Genomic DNA, 18,502 nt, shown 5'->3' on the forward strand with positions numbered 1-18,502 from the left:
GAGCACATAAACAATGATGACTGTAGCACCCCATATGCAAAGTAGCACAAATATTATTTAGGTAATTCCAGTTAAAAAAGTCAATTACACCATAGCTGTATTATGCAAAGTTGCCGGTTCAATGGCCTGTACAACACAGGTATGTTAACTGGCACGCTTCAATATATCCTCCTGACTACCAGGAGAAAAAATGTTGTCCAATCACATTTATTTTAAAATTCTCTAATCTTTGTAGGGTAATTAGAATATTGAAAACATTTTTTTTTAGATATCATGTATCCACCACAGTGGACATTGGAACACCATACATTTGAAACTGACCCTTGATGGCAATCAATTAGTGCCAAAGAAAATATCAAAAAGTCAACATAAAAATGTGTTTAACATCCACATAACTGTCAATTATAACTTTTGTTTGTTTTATTTTGCTTTGTTATTGTGCTTATTTGCTCTGATACTTCAAAAAGCAATTCCCCTTCTTGGAAACACAAAGGAATACTTTGCACTTTGTGCACATCACATATGTTTTCCTCTTGCAGCCAGATCTCCAACACCTTTATGCATGTGTTTCATTCACCATCTCTGGAAGATGGATGGCACCGTAGTGTCTCATAGCTGCATTTGGCTGCCATTTCCACTTTTGACATGGGGGAGTGTGTTCATCTTCACTGCCCCTTATGATTCCTGCTTGAGCCCGGTTAATCAACTCTTCACCAAGGAGCAGTTTGAAGTCAAGAAACTACAGTGCTTTTTTTCCCCAGAAACTGGCAGTCACTCTCATACTGAAGCCATGAGTTGGTGATTGCCAGGTCAAAAAAGCGGAAGCACTGTCCATTTCCGAGTGTGAGAGGCTATCCTGTAGAAACATTTGGTCAATCAAGTCCACGCCACCCATGTTGGTGTTGTACTCAGCGATTGCCAGTAGCCTTGACACCTGGGCAAACCTTTTCTCTTTCTTGGACCATCTTCTGCGTGTGTCCTGAGGTTCAGTGCCATAGGCAGAGGATCCCATGACAACGGGCTTGTTGTCCAACCACTTTATGACAGCAAGTTCAGGAGGGTTTCGTCTAACTACCATCTCTGATGTCCCTCTTCCTTTCTTTTTGAAGGACTTATCCCCTATGATCTTGCACTCCTTTGGAACCCTGTTATTCTAGAGGGTTCCAGTTCCTGTCAGCCCTTTTCTCATCAGTGTGTCGAGGAGGTTGACTGAAGTATAGAACCTGTCAAAGAACAGGTGGGTTTCTTGGGGAACAGACTCTGCCAAATGAAGAACAGCTTGTTCTTCAATGCCCTTTCCTCCCGTATCTCTGAAAGTAGTCTTGCCTTGGTAAAGTACAAAATCCAAGACCAAGCCATTTGATGCGGCCAAGACAAACACCTCCAGTCCAGTTGGGTATGTTTTAACTGGTACATACTGGTGCACTGGGCAGAGACCAGTAAATGGAACCATTTGCTTGTCAATGCACAATTTTCCTGTTCTAGGCAGATTTAGACATCCTTGCCTTACTTTGGTCAAGAGGGGCCTGACTCTCCACAAGAGATCACTTTTTTCTCATACCCTGGAACGTCAATCTGAAAAAAAAAAGAACATTTGAAAAATCACAACAAAATGGAGGAAATAACTGCAAATGTCCACTACAGAGGACATTTTTTAAACACTTAAATATTACGCTAAAAAACTATTAAAATTAATTAGACAATGTTTAAATGTGTTGTTAAAAGACTTACATTAAATATGCCACCAACATTTCAAGCCAAAATTTGCTCAATAAAAAGTATGTAGTAAAAGTAAAATGCATTTACTTTTCCTCTTCCCATAAAATGTGCTTGCAGCGACGGACAATGAAAAAAGAAAGGTACCAAAGCCCCACCCCTTCACATTTGGTATCATTGAAAAGCTCTAAATGTCCTCTGTAGATGTCAAAAGGAGTTATTTCAGTAGTATGCACTGGATTGGAGATATTCAGGTTTACATATGTCCTTCATAGAGGACAAATTTGAACTACTGGTAGTCAGGATATAGTTACTTAGAAGAGGGTTAGATACTGGCAGGGGCAGTGGCCAAGCAGGAAGAATGCAGTGCAGGGACAGCTGCGATGCAGGGCAGATAGTGGCCTACTGCAAAAAAAGGCAGCCAGGTAGTGGCCTGGACGCCCAAAAAGTTATTTGCACCTATCACATGTTACTTTGATCTTGTAATTTTTGTCAGTTATTAAGCTGCAAGTAAAGTGACAGCTTTGTTTCAGACTTTTATTGTGAGCCATTTGAAAAAGGGTTTTACAAAAGGTAACATTCAATTTTTACAGCAATTCTTAAAAAAAAAAAAAAACATTTAATGTTGATACAAACAAAAATTAGGTAACTAGGTAATGGCTTCTATAAACATGGTGAAAAGAGAATATACATGAAAATAAATGCTACAGACAGGAGGGGGATACATGACTTTAACATAAAACAGACAATGGCATGATTGTTTCCTTTTCGCTGAGAGTCCAGAATTACCACCCGATTCCATCTGGTGTCCAACTGGAATGTTTGACAAAAATAGCATTTGATTTCTCGTATCCACATGGCAACAGTGGCAGTAATCCTTCAGTTACATGGCCTTGATTTGACGACACTCAAAAAAGTAATTGAAATGAAACAATTTAAAAAGATACAATTGAATAATAAAACTAAAAGTGACAGGGAGAAGCACAGCGGCTGGGAAAGTTGCATCATTTTCCAGAAGTGGAAAAACAGTGACTGACGCTGTGAGCTTTGTCGATTGAATTGTTTTAGCGAGGTCCACTTCTCTGCCAAAAACAACTCGGTCATCTGTGTTACATGTCCTGCAAAGCTTAAAAAACATGCGCCTCCAGCATTTACACACAGTATGATACAAAATAAGGCATTTCATTGTGTTGAGGATTAGTCTTGGTGTTAATGCAAGAGACTGTTCACATGTGTACATAGCAACAACGTGGTACAATTTTTTGCCTGCCTATAAAAAGACTGCAAAAAAACAAATTCATGATACCTCTTACTTAAAATATATATATTTGTCATATATATTTACGTATATATTCATATGTAAAAAAAAAAGTTACAAGAAGAAGGAGAAAAGGGTCCCTGTAAAAAGTCCTTACAGAATCACTCCATGACCTCTCCTGGCGCCACAGTAACCAACTGCAGGGGGATGTCCTGGCCACCCACCAGGTCGTGGGCCTGCAGGATGAGGGTGGTTCCGTCTGCAGCGATCAGTGTGTCTGAGGGTGGCGATGACGAGGCCACCGCACCCTTCTTGTTCTGGTGAGTCTTTATGTGCTTGGCCAGGTGGTCGCTGCGCATGAACCGCTTAGAGCACTCTGGGCACACAAACTTCTTCTCCCCTGCACCAGAGTCAACACAAGTGTCACCTCAGAGACAGAACTTTTATTATACATGAGACATGTGAATGCAGACCTGTGTGGGTCCTCCGGTGTCTCTGCAGCTCATCGCTCCGAGTGAACCTCTTCCCACAGAACATCCAGTTGCAGACAAAGGGCCGCTCCCCACTGTGCCAGCGCAGGTGGGCTCTCAGGTGAGATGTCTTTCCGTAGACCTTCCCACAGCCGGCAATATGGCAGATGTGCTGCTTCTTCTTGCCCACGCCTGACCCCCTGTCACACACATACACCAACCTTTAACATCACTCTTACCCCCTTCGTTAAGCTGACTGCCCAGGAGTTGTACCCACCTCCCTCCGGAATCTTTACAGTTGGGGCAGGTGCAGGCCACCCTCCGAAGCCTCTTGCCCTCTCCAGGCAGGTCCAGGTCCTCGTCACCTATGGGCACACGAAGGTTGCTCAGGTCACTAGCGTTCAGAGTGGAGTCTCCACTCAGCTGCCAGTCGTCTGAGTCGGGCTCCTCTTTGATATGGATGCCTGGACCGAGACAGTGTGCTTAATACTGTATTGGACTGTACATGAAACTATTGTGTAGTTATTGTAAATGTTAATAACCTGTACCAGCAGGGCTGCTCTCGTCCCCCTCCTGGCTGTACTGGACCCCTGCCTGAGCTGCAGAGTTGACTGTGACCGTCTGGAGGTTGGGCAGGCTGACCTGGCCTGTCTGTCCCAGAGGCAGAGTCTGAACTGGGGCTAGAGTCAGCTGCTGACCCTGTCCTTGGGGCAACTGAAGGCCCTGCAGAGACTGGACACCCTGAACCTGAAGGAGCAGAATACAGGTCAGGCTATAGAGGGCGCACTTACATCTATCTAAGTGTGTTTGAGAGCAGTGCTCACCTGGAAGGTCTGCCACTGGATCTGGCCCGTGGCAGTGACAGTTTGGGCCTGGATCAAGAAGGTGCCGGGGTTGACCAGCTGCACCCCCTGGAGGCCCTGTCCTGCATCAGCCAGCTCCTGTCCCTGAGACGCAGAGTCCCCTGACAGCTGCAGGATGGGCTGGGACAGTGTACTGGCACTGGAAGACGACACCTACATCATAAAGCATGAGAGCGTAGTAAGCACGCAGAACTAGACAGGTTAATTTCTAACCCCTGTGTTAATACGTTTGCCACATACTGTGAGTTAGTGGTAAGCTGTAAAATTAATGAATGAGGTCTACCACAAACCTGGATCTGCTGCAGGTGGTTATGGGAGTTGAAGTTGTCTGTGGAGGAAGGGTCCGACACGCCTGCGGACACAGCCGTGGCCTGGGTGAGGACACCAGTGCCATCGATGGTCTCTGGGAGGGAGGTGGTGGTGGAGGTTGGCACATAGAGGGAGGGGTCAGTGTTGTTCTCACTGCTCTGTTTGTCCTGGGCCCCAGTGTCGAGTGTCTGTCCGCTCATGATGAGTTGGCCCTCAGGGGTCACCCCTGTTGCTATGGGGACCGTCTGGGCCCCGGTGATGCCCAGAGACTCCAGATCTACACTGTTGATGGGGACAAAGGTGATGTTTCCGGGCAGTCCCACAGAGCCACTATAGGCAGTGACTCCCTGGATGGACTGTCCCGCCTGGGTCAGCAGGTCTGTGGTGGTGGTGGTGGCTCCGCTGATTCCGATAGTGCCCTGGCTGCCATCCTGAAGAAGCTGGATCTGCCCTGTGCCATCAGACAGTCCTTGGGTCTGGAACGTTGTAAGTGTTCCATCTGCATTTTGGATCTGTGGGATGACCTAAAAAGGAAACATTAATGACTATACATTCATCACATGAAATAGATAGAGTATATTAAGATGGTGAAAGAGAGCAGCTAAGTACATAGGGTAGATTTTAGCAACCCAAGGCCCTTCTAAGCAAACAGCCCCTCCCCCAAAGATACACAAGGTCTGTACTGACATCTAGTTTATCAATGTTCTATATACTCCCAGCAGACTTTGATAACATCTCTTTTAAGATGATATGTGGTGATTGTATGAATCATCACTGAGCCCAATTCCAAAGTTGTTGTTTTTTTAAATAAAAGCATGAAGAGACAGAAGCTAAAGTTTTACCTGATACTGGATTCCTGAAACCCCATTGGCTGTGGCCTCAGTCCCAGACGCGGTGACATAGATGGGTTGGTTGGGAAGACTCCCGATGGGAAGCACATACTGGCCGTTGGACGTGACAATCCCCGAGTTTGGAATGTGGACGACTCCCTGGTCTTCTTTCCCAGAGGACACAGGAGTCAGCACCTCCCACCTGTCTGTGCTCGTCAGCTGCAGCGCTGACATGTCTGTGGTCTGCAACAATCACAGCATCAACATGATGAGAGGCTGCCTACAGGAGGGGCTCCTCGATAAGAGCTATGGAGTAACCAGAAGTTATGCAACCACACGCTAATGCTACATGGAGAGACAATGGGAGTATGATAGTTATTCAACGCCAGATACAGTGCATCTTGTAGACTACAATGGACAGTAACAGCAGCCTTCAGCTCACACGCAGATCACAGGCTGGAGATGTGGGTGGGGGAGGGGTGGATGAACACTACCACACGTTGCTACAGTTCGGTATTCGGTGCTTATGGCAGACACGGGATGACCTCACATCACCGTCCCGGTTGTACCAGTGAGCCGACCCCAGTGACTGAGTGTCCTACCCACTATGGGCGGGTTTTACACGGCTCAAGTGGGTGGCCGTTATTGAGGGGAACACAGGAAGTGTACGGCTTCACCCCATGCCATCAAAATGTTTAAACGTGTTCACTTGGTGCTCTTAAACTCAAAGTAGCGCTGCTAACCGAGAGAAAAAGAGGCCGATCGAGTGTTACCTGTGTGTCCTGTGCGCCCGCGGCCTGTAGAAACTCGCTCTGACTGCTGTCCACGTCCGCGGACGCCATTTCTCCTTGTTTCAGAGCTGCGGTGGCGCTAGCAGGGAGAGAGGGGCAAACTCAGCACAACTCTAGAAGCGTCGTCTCCGGCCTTCCACAAAAGCCCGCAAAGCATCCCCACTGCGCAGACCGAGAGGAGCCGAGTCCCAATGCAGCTCCGCGGCACACTCTGTGGGCTTCGGCCACAGACTGTTTACTTTGTCAACTCTCGGGCTAGCCTACTAGCTCTGCTAGCTAACCATATCTAGCAGTTAGCAGGACACAGGCAGATAAAAGACTGCGCTCTCCGCTGTAGCCGCACAAACTCACCGCTCACAGGCCCGCTTCGTGCGCCAAATGTTTACGTAGACGTCATAGTGTACACGGCGGTGACATCCGGATTATCGGACCTCTTAAACTCCAAACATGATTATTTTATCAAAGGCGGGCTAGTGTTGATCGGTGAATTCAGGTCGAATTTTTTCTATTTTGATTGACGGTGCGGGAAACACAAAAAGGTGGGACTAACAAGCTTGACCGTCGAATTTGCATCACATTACAGGACGTCCCGCCCTTCTTCTATTAGTCGATTGGCTAACGATCATCGCTGCTCACGTCTCATTGGTTTAGAGACCTGTCAGTCAAATGTGTAGGACGTGTTCTTCCTGTTTGTTGTTGAGCTAAATGGAATGCAGTTCAATTTTCACGTAGCAGCTCAACATGTGTGAAAGTGCTTCATATCTAAAGAACTGTAAAAAAATAAACATAATTATGGTTAAAATAACCAACGGGTGTGTGATAAGTGGGTCATTATGGTAAAAGCTGGACTACAAACTTTAAAACAGTCAAGTAAACAAAAAGTAATTAAACGCACAATAGTATATAATATAAACAATAGTACACAGTAATGTAAAGCACCTAAAGTGATTACACTGTTCTTTTATTGACACATTATTCTGGATGTGACATTTGGACCCTTTTCTGTGAGCACAGCTGGCCAAAATACAAACTTTAAAGCAGAGTCAAAACCATAGCATTTACATGTGGTAAAAACTAGAATGTAATTGAACAGGCTCTATTTCATTATAAAGTGTTCAGTTTAGCAGACAATTGGAAACATGCCTACTAGGAATTTAATTGTTACTTAATTTAGTAATAGTGCATACACAAACCCACTGTGTAATGTCAGCTTAACGATATTTAACATATATTTTCCTTTTGCAAGAAAATACCCATCTTCACCAGAATAGCAAATAAACGGCAGACAGGAATGTGGTGAGTGGTCCGAATCTGGCAGCCTAGGGGGCAATATGCTAGGCTTCATCCATTGGTTTAAAGGTGAAAAGCATAAAGCAACGCTGGAGCTAGAGTCTGTATTCTGACCTCTTCCTTTTGGCAACATGTCTGCTAATTATTTCTTCTTGGGTGCGTTAGGCGTGTTGAATTTGAAAAAGATAATGTCCCCATCCTCCACAATGTAGTTCCGTCCTTGTTGCCTGTATTTTCCTGCAGCCTGTAGACAAAAACACCCAAAACATTACAATCATTATATATTTAAAGGTAATATAGTATGCAAAACTGACTATTGAGTTTTTAACCATGGTTAAATATATAGGCATTGTTACCCCATCCAAAAACATATCCAGAGTTGTGTTTTTTTTTCGTTCACATGTTTGTAGATATAGACAGACTATTAATAAAGTTTTAGTCAAAGCTTAAAATGCTCTCTTCCATCTTGTGACTTCATGAAGCGATAGTTTTCATGTTAACAGCTGCCTTTTACCTTTAGTTCAATAGAGACTGGCAATTCTTGGGCTGAAATTATCCAAATGATTCTAGTGAAGGTGTAAGAAGTTTAAAAACACAGTGGAGCACTTCCTGTATTACCACATGACATCACAAGATGGAACAGAGTGTTTTCTGTTTGAGAGAAGAACTCAGCCTAAATATGCAGGGTTTGTGTGTTAAACATGTGTGAATAAAAGAAAACACAAATCTGACTATGTTTTTGATGTGGAAAGAACATCAGAAAATAGGTCAGAAAACAGTACATAGAGTGGGCGATGTACCTTTACTGCACTTTCACTGCCCTCCTCTTTAAAGTCACTGTACTTCATCACCTCAGCCATGATAAAGCCTTTCTCAAAGTCTGTGTGAATTTTTCCTGCTGCTTGAGGGGCTCTGGTTCCTTTCTGTAGATCCAGATGTAAATACATTCATTATACTTCCAAATAGATGTATAAATAAGATGTGGATAGATTATAAACATGAGAGAGATTTTAACTCTTACCCTGATGGTCCATGCTTTCACCTCATCTGGTCCCGCTGTGAAAAAGTATTCCAGCTGGAGCGCTGCATAACCCGTCTTTATTATTTTGGTCAATACACTGCAAATGGACACCAGAGATGGTTTACTTATTGCAATCAAGAGAGAGTTCTCATTTAAATATATAGTGTACAATTATGTTGGTTTTTTTTTTTTTTTTTTTAAGCATTTTAAGTATTACAGTTTTACAAGAAAAAAAACCCCAAAAACATCTGTTTAGATTTTTCATGTTTCATTAGTGGGTACATTTACATGCCCAAGAGAATCTGGTCACAAAAACTCCTGTGTCATGTGTCAGTTAATTGGTTGGTTATTAGAATAACTGTTGGCGGTGGGACAACTCTGTTTTGTCTGTTCTAATGACATGGGGCACAATTAAATTTTATTTAGTTTTTTGTTGGGCCTCAAAAGAATAAAAACATGTTTTTTTCAAGCTGTTTTATTTAGTAAATCTTTTAAGACTACTGCTTGAAAGTAGTCTGTGTGATCATTGAAAAAAATCCCGTCTCATTTAGAGCATGTGGTTTATGATATGCTGCTTATAGCCTATTAAATACCACCATCAGATCTTTCCATTTACTGCATTTATTTATTTATTTTAATCATTTATTTGACTAAGTGCCCTTCCTCCTCCTGACTGTATGTGCATCACCACATCTTTGCCTTGTTCCCAGCAGCCCCCAGAGCCACTCCTCCCTCTGTCCCTGATACAGACACACGTGCTCTCCTCTCCTCTTTTTTTGCCACTAAACATGTTATGAGATGTAATAATGTAGAACGGTTATACAGTGAATTTTAAAATAACTCTTTAACTCTTCAACAATTTCATTTTTGTCTTTGACACAATAGTTTACTCTTTTTTGCAATATTTTTCTTGTCAAAACAATCGGAAAGAATTCAGATTACCATACTCACATCAGATGGAATTGTTTACGTTCCAATAATCTGATAACTGCTCCCATCTTTTTCCAAACTGGCACATTGTGTTCTGACATTCTCAACCAAAACCTTAATTATTGACTTACTAAAATACCCTTTAGGCACTTTTGCGGAAGTGTTTCACAACATTTTAATATGTGGAATGGAAATAATAATAATAATAAAATATGTTCTGTAAACACTTGGATTTGGGTGTCTGTCTCCCTCTGCTGGCAACTGTAGGCAAACAATAAAATGGATTTTAAGTATGTTTTCCAACTAGTGTGTAGGGGGAATACAAGCGTGTCTTAAGATAGTGTGCCTTGAAAAAAATGCCCAATTTGATTTAGCAGATTCACAATTAGAATTTATTAGATAATTTGCCTCTTTGGAGTGTCCTCAGGAAACCTCTACACCAAAAAGGAAGTAAAACAATCACAAGTGCTGAATTTGAAGAACCAGACAACATTCATAGTTTTCAAACTCTAGAGCGTGATGATGTTATACTCCCAGATTGGGGGGGGGGGCTGACCCCATCTGTTTTAAAGGTGGTTGGCTTATAGAATGTTGCCGTGTCATCTGAAACACCCCAATACCACATTTGTACTAAATATTTTAGTAGGTGGTTTGCCACAAAATCTTTTCTATCAAAAAAGTGCACCAGGACTCAGTATAAGGTTGAAAATAAGCACTTCCCTAGCAGACTACTGGGTTTTAGTTATGTAAAAATAGAATAGAATCAGGTGAAAGTAAACAAGCATTTTGTTGTTCAGCGGTTCATTTTAAGATTTCAAACTTGCACTTTATCAATAACTCAGGCTACAGGGGCTAGTGGCGTTTGGTTGTGTCAGTCTCTGTTGTCCTGATGTATTCCAAACTGTCCCATGATAGAGTTTATGAGTGATGCATCTTTTAGTTGTGAGCTTGACAGATTTGGAGCATCTCACCTCTGTGTCTTCTGTTCCTCGCAGTACTTGTTCCTCTCGTCCTCCTCCATGTCCTGCAGTTTAGACTCCAGTGCTCCACTCACGGGGATGACCATGGCTCCAGGATCATGGGCGTCTACCCACTCCTTGATTTTAGCCAACCTGTGGATGACAGTTGTTTTGAGTGCGCCTCCATCTGCACTATGGAGGTATTGAGTAATAAGGTACATACCACTTGTTCTTTTTCCTGATATAGTCTTTCTCTGACAGATTGACCAGATAAATCATAGGTTTGGATGTGAGGAAGAGGTGCTTGTTTAGAACCTCAATCTGTGAAAAAAACCCACCAAGAATTTAACATCTACCAACCAGTATTGTATGCAGTTAAAAATAAGATTATAAGTAACCAAAAAATATACAAAATGTGTGTGTTTTAATAGGGACAAAATATCACATTTTTCTGACAAGCATTCTTTTTTTTATATAGTCTTTTTTTAAAATATAGTTCTGTTCAACGTGCAATTTTAAACCAGGAGCGTTAACATGTAAGAGAAAACTGACTTATTCACAAAATGTTTGTAGAGGTCTAAACATCAGGTTTAGCATACAGACTAACAATACTTACTTAAATACATGCAGTCTTTGCGAATTTGCGACCAATCAAACTGCGATTTCAGTTCAGTAGAGAATGCATCTTGCAGACTTAATTTTAACAAAAAAATATAAATTATGTAACAATGATAAGGAGCCAATATATTAAGGGCAGCTGCAATCTTTTTCATGTCTGATTTTTAAAAAAAAATCTCTGTTACTACTAGCACAAAATATTGATAAAAATCTAAATTATTCTTACAAAAGGTGGACCAATTAAATAAATTCTAGCTGAATAATACCATACTGTGGCGCAAAGCAATAACATCTCCATGGAGAACAAGAGATAGTGGCCCTCTAACAAGAAAAGTTACATAATGTACCTTTAAGAAGATAGGCTAAATATTCTATAAACAACTAAACAATAAACTAATAGGATATGCTTTGAGCCCTGCAACAGTCACAATATTGTTGCATTTAACAATAAATAGAAGTAAACTCGCAATATTTGGGTCTAGCTACATTGCCCACAACTCACAGGCCTAAGCCATTGAACAAATGTTATTCAAACAAGTTACAACATCAACAGAAGGATAAGCCCTAGAGAGAAATGTGCAGAAGTACATTGAGACCTGCAGCACCTCCACAAAAGAGGATTTCAACAACAACAAACCTCTTTGTCATTCCACTCATGGTAAAACCGGATGTGTTTCTTATCCTCCACCACCCAGTTCTTTATCTTCACCATGATGTCCTGAACACAGAGGCAAAGTCAATCAAACTGTAATGCAAATGTAATAAGTCCATGTACTCGAACTGTATGAATTTATGATCCACAAATGCAGTCCATTATTAATATTGTTGGGGATTAGGTACACAAACCTGCCATAATATTCTTATGGTTTGAAGTTCTTTAAAAAGTGGGTAATTTTCTTCTATGGGGTTTCAACTGCTAACACATAACATGTTTAGATCACCATGTTACCTTTTATTGTTTTGAAAATGCTATATTTGCTGAAAACAACGCATCACTCCCCCTTCAGGGTGCCATTACAACACAGTCAACGTGCATCCCACTATTAAAACTATTGCACATCACATCAGGCTTGTGAAAATGCTGTGTAGAGTTTGGTATCGTGTTTTTGTATATTTATGGAGAATTGTCGTGCGGGAGCGTGGATGCTTGTGGCCTAAGCATTGGACAGGATTTTACAACTAACTATAAGGAGCGTTTGAATAAGGCCCGGGAGGCATTACTCAAACATGCATGAATGACATTTAGGAAAGAAATGTTACAACATAGTAGAAAGCCCAAAAGCCCAAAAATAAAGATTTTCAATCACAACTTTTGAGTTGTAAAATGGCACCACTTTCTGAGGATATAGTGGAAAAAAATCACTATTGTTTATTTTCACTGACAGAGAAGATATTGAACTTTGTGCTAGTTTTTGTTTTATAAGTATAGTCCCAGTAATTACAGTGATATTAACGCAAAACCAGGTCAACAAATCTGCAATATGACAATAAACTCTATCAAAGAATTCTGCTTTGAACTCGAGCTCAGTTTTAAACTATAGGTATTCTTCACCTGAACACAAACCTTTATATGACAACTCTATAACAATTGGTGCTCACATATTCCGGTTTAAGTTTCTTGTCCGCTCCTCGTACAGCCACCTTCTCCAGCTTATCGATGACGAAAGCGATCATCTCCTCGTCCTTCAGCCTGAGCTCCTCGTGGATGATCTCAATGTCTCTGACAGGGTCTACGTTTCCCTCCACGTGGACGATGTCCTCATCATCAAACGCACCTGTACAATAAATGCCAATAGTGTGTCAATCAAACCCAACAGTGGTTTTACTGAGGCCTGAATGTACCCCTGATCTAAAAAATCAAATTTGCAATAGATAGACAGTAACAAAGTTAAATGTAATATTTGAAAGTCCCCATCTATGGGTTTCAGAATGCTGTCAAATTAGGACTGTTGCCATAGTGATTTTTTAACTAAACATTAGATCTTTTAAATAGGAAAAAGTTCTCAAAATGGTGTATATAAGCTGAATAGATTAAATATATTTGTAACTTATCAATATCTTTGTGAACTGAACATGCATATTAATATGATCAAGTAGTAGTCAATTATATCACAGCATAATTAAAGGTACACTATGTAACTTTTCTGATGGAAGGTCCACCACCTGCTTGTCTCTATGGAGATGTTATTGATTAGCCTGGAATGCTACATAGTACGGCATAATACATATCTCCATGGAGACAGGAAGTATTCTAGGTTAGTTACAAATCAGATCTGTGACGAGGTGAATCCGCTTACAAAAATGTATGTTTTTAAATGTGTTCTTGAGCAATGAAAATGCCAATAATGAAATAAATGCTAGCTGGATAAGTTAATGCCATACTGTGGAGCAAAGCAATAACATCGCCACAAACAAAGAGGTAGTGGCCCTCCAACAAGAAAAGTTATATAGTGTACCTTTAACAAAATAGGATAAATATTGCATGAACAAATAAACAATAAACCAATAGGATACGCGTTGGGCCCTACAACAACACAAGTTTGTAACCAGAGTTTCAACTATGACAACTCTAAAATCTCACTTAACTTAGTCATAATAACATCTCTGTTGCATACAATTCTGCAGAGACAACAAAGGCCTAAAATCATTATAATGTATTGATATGTATGGTTCTAAAAAAACAAACAAACAAACAAAATCAAAAACAGCATAACCCGCCTAAAGGAGCTCCAAAAAGGTTTGTCTGCAATTTTCACAACAATCCCACATGACCCGACCATTTGGCTAAAAAAAAAACAGCTGCACTCACGCGTCATGTGGAAGATGCCGTCACAGGCGCTGATGTGGGAAAGGAAGGCATTCCCCAAACCCTGTCCGGTGTGAGCCCCCTTCACTAGCCCCGCAACGTCCACCACGTTCAAGAAAGCTGGTATCTTACTATAGATGGAAATATTTTAGTCAGCCAAGAATCAGGAATAATTTTTGAAAACCAATAGGTTCTACAATTTGACATATGTCATAATTTCATATGGCAGGCGGGGGCTATAAACTCTATATGAGATTCACTACATTTGGAAGTAATAACAAAAACCTGTATTGCACAAATGTTTAACCTTATCAGCTCTACAAACTTTCCATATGAAATCCTTTCAACTGACAACAATCATGTTTTTGTATTGTTGTCACGATACTAAAATTTCAAACTTGATTTCAATGCTTAAGAGTAAACTTGATATTCAATTTTGATACCAAAATGATTTTAAAAAGGTTATACCATGTGGTCTTACACTGGTTCTGATAGACATTGAACTTTGTGTCAGTTTTTGTTTCATGTGAATAGTAATTACAGTGATATTAACCTTAAGCCAGATCAACAAATCTGCAATCTGACAGTTAAGCAGCAGATTACAGCAGACCTGTCTCCAGCTCCATTTTAAACTCCATTTTAAACATGATGTGATGTTACGTGAACTGTTTGCCATGTATGTACCTGGCAGGCTTGTGGTACTGGCAGAGGAAGTCAAAGCGATCATCTGGCACAGGCACTCTGCTCTCGTTGGGATCGATTGTGCAGTAAGGGAAATTCTCAGCAGAGGCTTGGCTTTTGGTTAGGACATTGAAAAAGGTGGATTTCCTACAAAAAGAAAGAACTACATTACCAAGAATGTGGCAGCAACTACATGCACAGAATTCCTGTAGTATACATTATCATTACGAGCCATGACAGTTCTCTACAAATGCACTTACCCAACGTTAGGTAATCCGACGATGGCAACCTTCAGAGAGGTCCCGAACCGTCCGATTAAAGGGGGTGGTTTGGGGGCTTCTGGCTTTTTGGGAGGCATCTGCAGAAATGAGAACAGCCCGTCAATCAAGTTTTCTAAAGATGTTACTAATACACAAGCTTAAAATGTATTAAGATTGTGCGCGATCAAATATATATACATGTATAAACAGCTATCGGAAAAGCTTGTGTGTTTGTGACACTCCATTCACAGCCCAGCCATCCACACACACGTTAGCATGAGCTAGCTTCAGGATGCTAACAAGGCTCGTTTTCATTTAGCGTTTAATGAAAAAGCATATTCAGACGCTAAAATCGTGTGACATGAGATCCGATTGTCTGTGTGAAATGAGCGCTTCATAGGAGCACCTTAGTAAATGTTTGAGCTCGTGATCCGAGGAGTAAACTCAAGCTGTGTGCGAACACACCGGCCGAAACCGTGGAAAGGCAGGTTGGACCACAAGGCGGAAGTGTTTTGGCGCAGGGCTCATCTGATTGGACAGAAGGTGAAGAAGGGCGGGGCAAAAGCGGGCAGTTGACTACTTCCCTTTGAAACTTCATTTTATTTTTACTCTTACATGAATCTAAACAGGGCTACAATACATTGGTTGTATGTCAGGTAGATCATTTTCAAATTTTATAATGAACTAAGTAATTTTTTTTTTTAGATCTTTTAGAGTGCAATTGTAGATCAGCAAGCAGCATATGGTATTAATTTTATAATATTAAAATTGATATATTGGTTCTCCAAACATAGTTTTCATACAAATAAAAGTCTTCATTTTATTATGGTTTATCTTTTAGCTTCACTCTATACAAGGCATACATTGATGTGCAGCCGGCTCCACCTTCACAGCTCAAGCTCATTATGATGGAGCCAGACTCAGATTGGAGAGACAGTTGGTATCTCACACATGAACATCTCATCTGACAAGCACTTGTGGACTTTATCTTTGTAAAGTGCAGGCTGGAAGCATCCTATCATATCTCCATCATATTGTCATAATGTCCCTTTTAGCACAAATGAACTAAAATATGTATATATTTGTAGCACTTGTTCTGCAAGTTTGTCATTTTATTTTTTTGTTGTAAAAGTTGCAAAAAAGCCACAGTATGTAAATTATTCGTTATGACATGTGGGCTTGCATTTCCACAAACCTGACTTTGGCCTTTTCCTGCTTGTTTCCCATGCCTTTGGCTATAATCTTTGTCAGTATGGCATAACACTTATCTATGTCCATGGAGAATGTGTTAAAGTATGGTTTTAACTTTTCATTTCCATGGAATCATACAGATGAGGTGTCACCTCCAGAAAGTTACATACAGTACCTTTAATTTACATCAATTGATATGTTAAAAAAAAAAGAAAAAGCTTTGCATTTATAAAGTATGTGAAATTAAAAATCTATATATGCAATTTACTGCTCTACATATCAGAAGGTACAATCATATTGTAAACCCGCAAAACACAAATAAAATACTTTTGAACTGTCAGGAATCTGGCAACTATAACGTTGTCAGTTTTTCCAGTTTATTTGTCCAAAATCCTCCAAGAGATTTTAATTTATTACAAAGAAAAATGCTATATGCATGTACAAAGTATTTTCACCTAATGTTTTTTTTAATATGAAATTCCTTACATATGTCAACTTTCCGGTGTCCCTGGTTGGGAAACATTGCGTAATAAATAACTATATACATATGACTATAATGACTTTCAAAAACTAAATGAACTATTCTAATATTTACATAAATACACAAATTAATACACAAATGGCCTGGGCTGTGACAAGGGGTCCATCCTGATAGTTAACCAGAAGACAGGCAACAGCAAAGGGCTGAATGATGCTGCCAGACAGTGAGAGTGGGATGACAGAGCGGAACAGTTTATGTTCCACAGCTCTACTTTGTTTTTGAGAAAGTCTGGTATGTGGACTTTGCTGGGGATAATATCCTCCAGCAGAAGATCTTTGTCCACCATGATAGCCATAGAAAGCTTTAGGCAAGACATCGGTCCAGAATGCTTTGTGATCTCCCTTTCAGTAATGCTGCCTTCATACAGAGGGGGGACACAGACATCACCGGCACCTTGAGGGGCGAATCCTCTGAGTCCTTTAAAAATTCAGTAGGACTTGTAGTTTGTAGTTTGAGTACAGCTCACTCTGCTGCAGAGGAGGGTCAAGTGTTTGGCACTGCAGCTTGGTGAAATCCTGGATAACGTGGGTGTCTATGTAGTCACAAAAGACCTCTGGCATTTTCCACCTCTCCTCATCCAACCAAACTCCTACAGCTCCCAGCACATTGTACAGGAAGTGAGCCAGGTGTTGATGATACAACTGTAGACTGGTGGATTCCAGATCTATGGGCTGGATTGCTTTGCTCCAGGCAGAATGACAAGTAAGTCAGAAACAGAAAAAACTCATCAGTGGGCTGAACAGACAGCAAAAAACATGAATACATAATTAAATACAATATATTTATCATGTGGCATATCTAAGTAGATCACAAAGTGAAAAATCAGTCACAAAATACAAGAGAAAGAGTAATGCAAGTAAAATAAGTACTGTTGTATTCACTGCTTCAGTTTGTAGTGTAGTATTGGCTCTTGTCAGACACATCATTCCGGGTAATGCTGCCTCCACAAGGACATCAGACAAGCATAACCTGCAAACCTGTGCATGCAATAATATTTTAACTACGTTGAGCTAACAAGAAAATGCAGTATATAAACTAAATAATTTGTATAGATACAAATGTATTTCTCTTGTCCAAACGTGTTTTCAATGACTAGTTGGGGCGATTCTTTTCCTTTAAAACCAAATGTTTGCCATTAATGATGGATAAATACAATAAAATGATACGTAAATAATTTGTAGAGGATCTTCAAGCCCAGCAACAAATTGACAGTTCGTGACAGCTCGTGACAGAAAGTAAACACACGGAGGTTGTTGGAGGTTTTATAATATTCCCTCTGGATGGATGAGTGCGCATGATGCACAGATAGAGCTGGGAACCGAAACTCAAGCTTCGGTCAGTACCAGTACTGAAAAAAACACTGTTCGTTCGTTGCCACCTTTCTGTTCCTTGGCTTTAAACGCCAGCGTCAATTACCAAATAAAAACAAAGCATCGATTTAAGAGCAGCGCAGGCGTCAGGACTGCGCCTGTACAAACTAATGCCACAAACGGCACGCGCGCTTAAACCTTTATTTTAAAGGTAAAACAGTTCACGCTGCGGCGTATCCACTCGAAAACGCGAGTGCGGGACCTTTACAGCGTCTCAGGTCAGTGACTCTGTGGAGCGGTCCCGTGAGCACAAAGTGTAGTTTAGTTTATTTGACACCGCGCATCATTCTCCCCAAACACGCGATATGAGCCACGTGAGTCCATCAGCTGATGTGCACGCGCTTCAAGCGGACAGAGCCCCACACGCACGCGCTCGCTTCCCCTACAGGCGGTGGTCTTTCCTTTTACCTGTGATTAAATACAACGTGAGGACTGTGTGCGCTGGGGAGGGGGAGAAAAAACTTTTGGAACGGAAAGACCCGGACTCACCTGCGCCGCTCAGAGGCCTCCTGTTTCACGCGCTCTGGGACCGTCCGTTTACTGCGGTCCAGAGTGAGACTGTTCACGTCCAAACACCGCTCTTTTTACATTGACCCAG

At 41.1% G+C, this 18,502-nt stretch overlaps 2 protein-coding genes across 5 annotated transcripts; both read right to left on the reverse strand.

Annotated features, from left to right (window-relative positions):
- Positions 1-2,227: 2,227 nt before the first annotated feature.
- LOC117390160 (transcription factor Sp3-like) lies at positions 2,228-6,808 on the reverse strand. Of its 4 annotated transcripts, none has more exons than XM_033987815.2 (8): positions 6,220-6,808; positions 5,459-5,689; positions 4,598-5,140; positions 4,269-4,460; positions 3,993-4,191; positions 3,722-3,908; positions 3,448-3,644; positions 2,228-3,374 (listed from the first exon to the last, which is right to left on the reverse strand). In XM_033987815.2, the coding sequence occupies exons 1-8, from the start codon at positions 6,286-6,288 to the stop codon at positions 3,136-3,138; spliced, it is 1,857 nt and encodes a 618-aa protein (XP_033843706.1). In that variant the 5' UTR covers positions 6,289-6,808; the 3' UTR covers positions 2,228-3,135. The 4 variants fall into 4 exon arrangements, with proteins under 4 accessions (XP_033843706.1, XP_033843704.1, XP_033843709.1 ...); XM_033987813.2 differs by having other exon boundaries at positions 3,987-4,191; positions 6,220-6,782; XM_033987818.2 differs by having other exon boundaries at positions 3,722-3,809; positions 6,220-6,781.
- A 370-nt stretch (positions 6,809-7,178) lies between these two features.
- Positions 7,179-15,292, reverse strand: LOC117390163 (obg-like ATPase 1). Its single transcript, XM_033987823.2, has 11 exons — positions 15,209-15,292; positions 14,803-14,900; positions 14,546-14,689; positions 13,865-13,992; positions 12,655-12,830; positions 11,693-11,773; positions 10,661-10,758; positions 10,450-10,590; positions 8,549-8,645; positions 8,328-8,450; positions 7,179-7,771 (listed from the first exon to the last, which is right to left on the reverse strand). The coding sequence occupies exons 2-11, from the start codon at positions 14,898-14,900 to the stop codon at positions 7,670-7,672; spliced, it is 1,188 nt and encodes a 395-aa protein (XP_033843714.1). The 5' UTR covers positions 15,209-15,292; the 3' UTR covers positions 7,179-7,669.
- Positions 15,293-18,502: the final 3,210 nt, after the last annotated feature.

Source organism: Periophthalmus magnuspinnatus, chromosome 22, assembly GCF_009829125.3.
Source record: "Periophthalmus magnuspinnatus isolate fPerMag1 chromosome 22, fPerMag1.2.pri, whole genome shotgun sequence".
NCBI classification, from domain to species: Eukaryota; Metazoa; Chordata; class Actinopteri; order Gobiiformes; family Gobiidae; genus Periophthalmus; species Periophthalmus magnuspinnatus.

Coding starts and splice junctions, on each gene's coding strand:
- LOC117390163 (XM_033987823.2), bottom strand. CDS start 14,900: ATGCCTCCCAAAAAGCCAGAAGCCCCCAAACCACCCCCTTTAATCGGA. Junction 14,690..14,802: donor GTCGGATTACCTAACGTTGG/GTAAGTGCATTT, acceptor TTCTTTTTGTAG/GAAATCCACCTTTTTCAATG. Junction 10,759..11,692: donor ATGAGTGGAATGACAAAGAG/GTTTGTTGTTGT, acceptor TTTTTTTCACAG/ATTGAGGTTCTAAACAAGCA.
- LOC117390160 (XM_033987813.2), bottom strand. CDS start 6,288: ATGGCGTCCGCGGACGTGGACAGCAGTCAGAGCGAGTTTCTACAGGCC. Junction 5,690..6,219: donor CGGGCGCACAGGACACACAG/GTAACACTCGAT, acceptor TGATTGTTGCAG/ACCACAGACATGTCAGCGCT. Junction 4,192..4,268: donor TCCAGTGGCAGACCTTCCAG/GTGAGCACTGCT, acceptor CTGCTCCTTCAG/GTTCAGGGTGTCCAGTCTCT.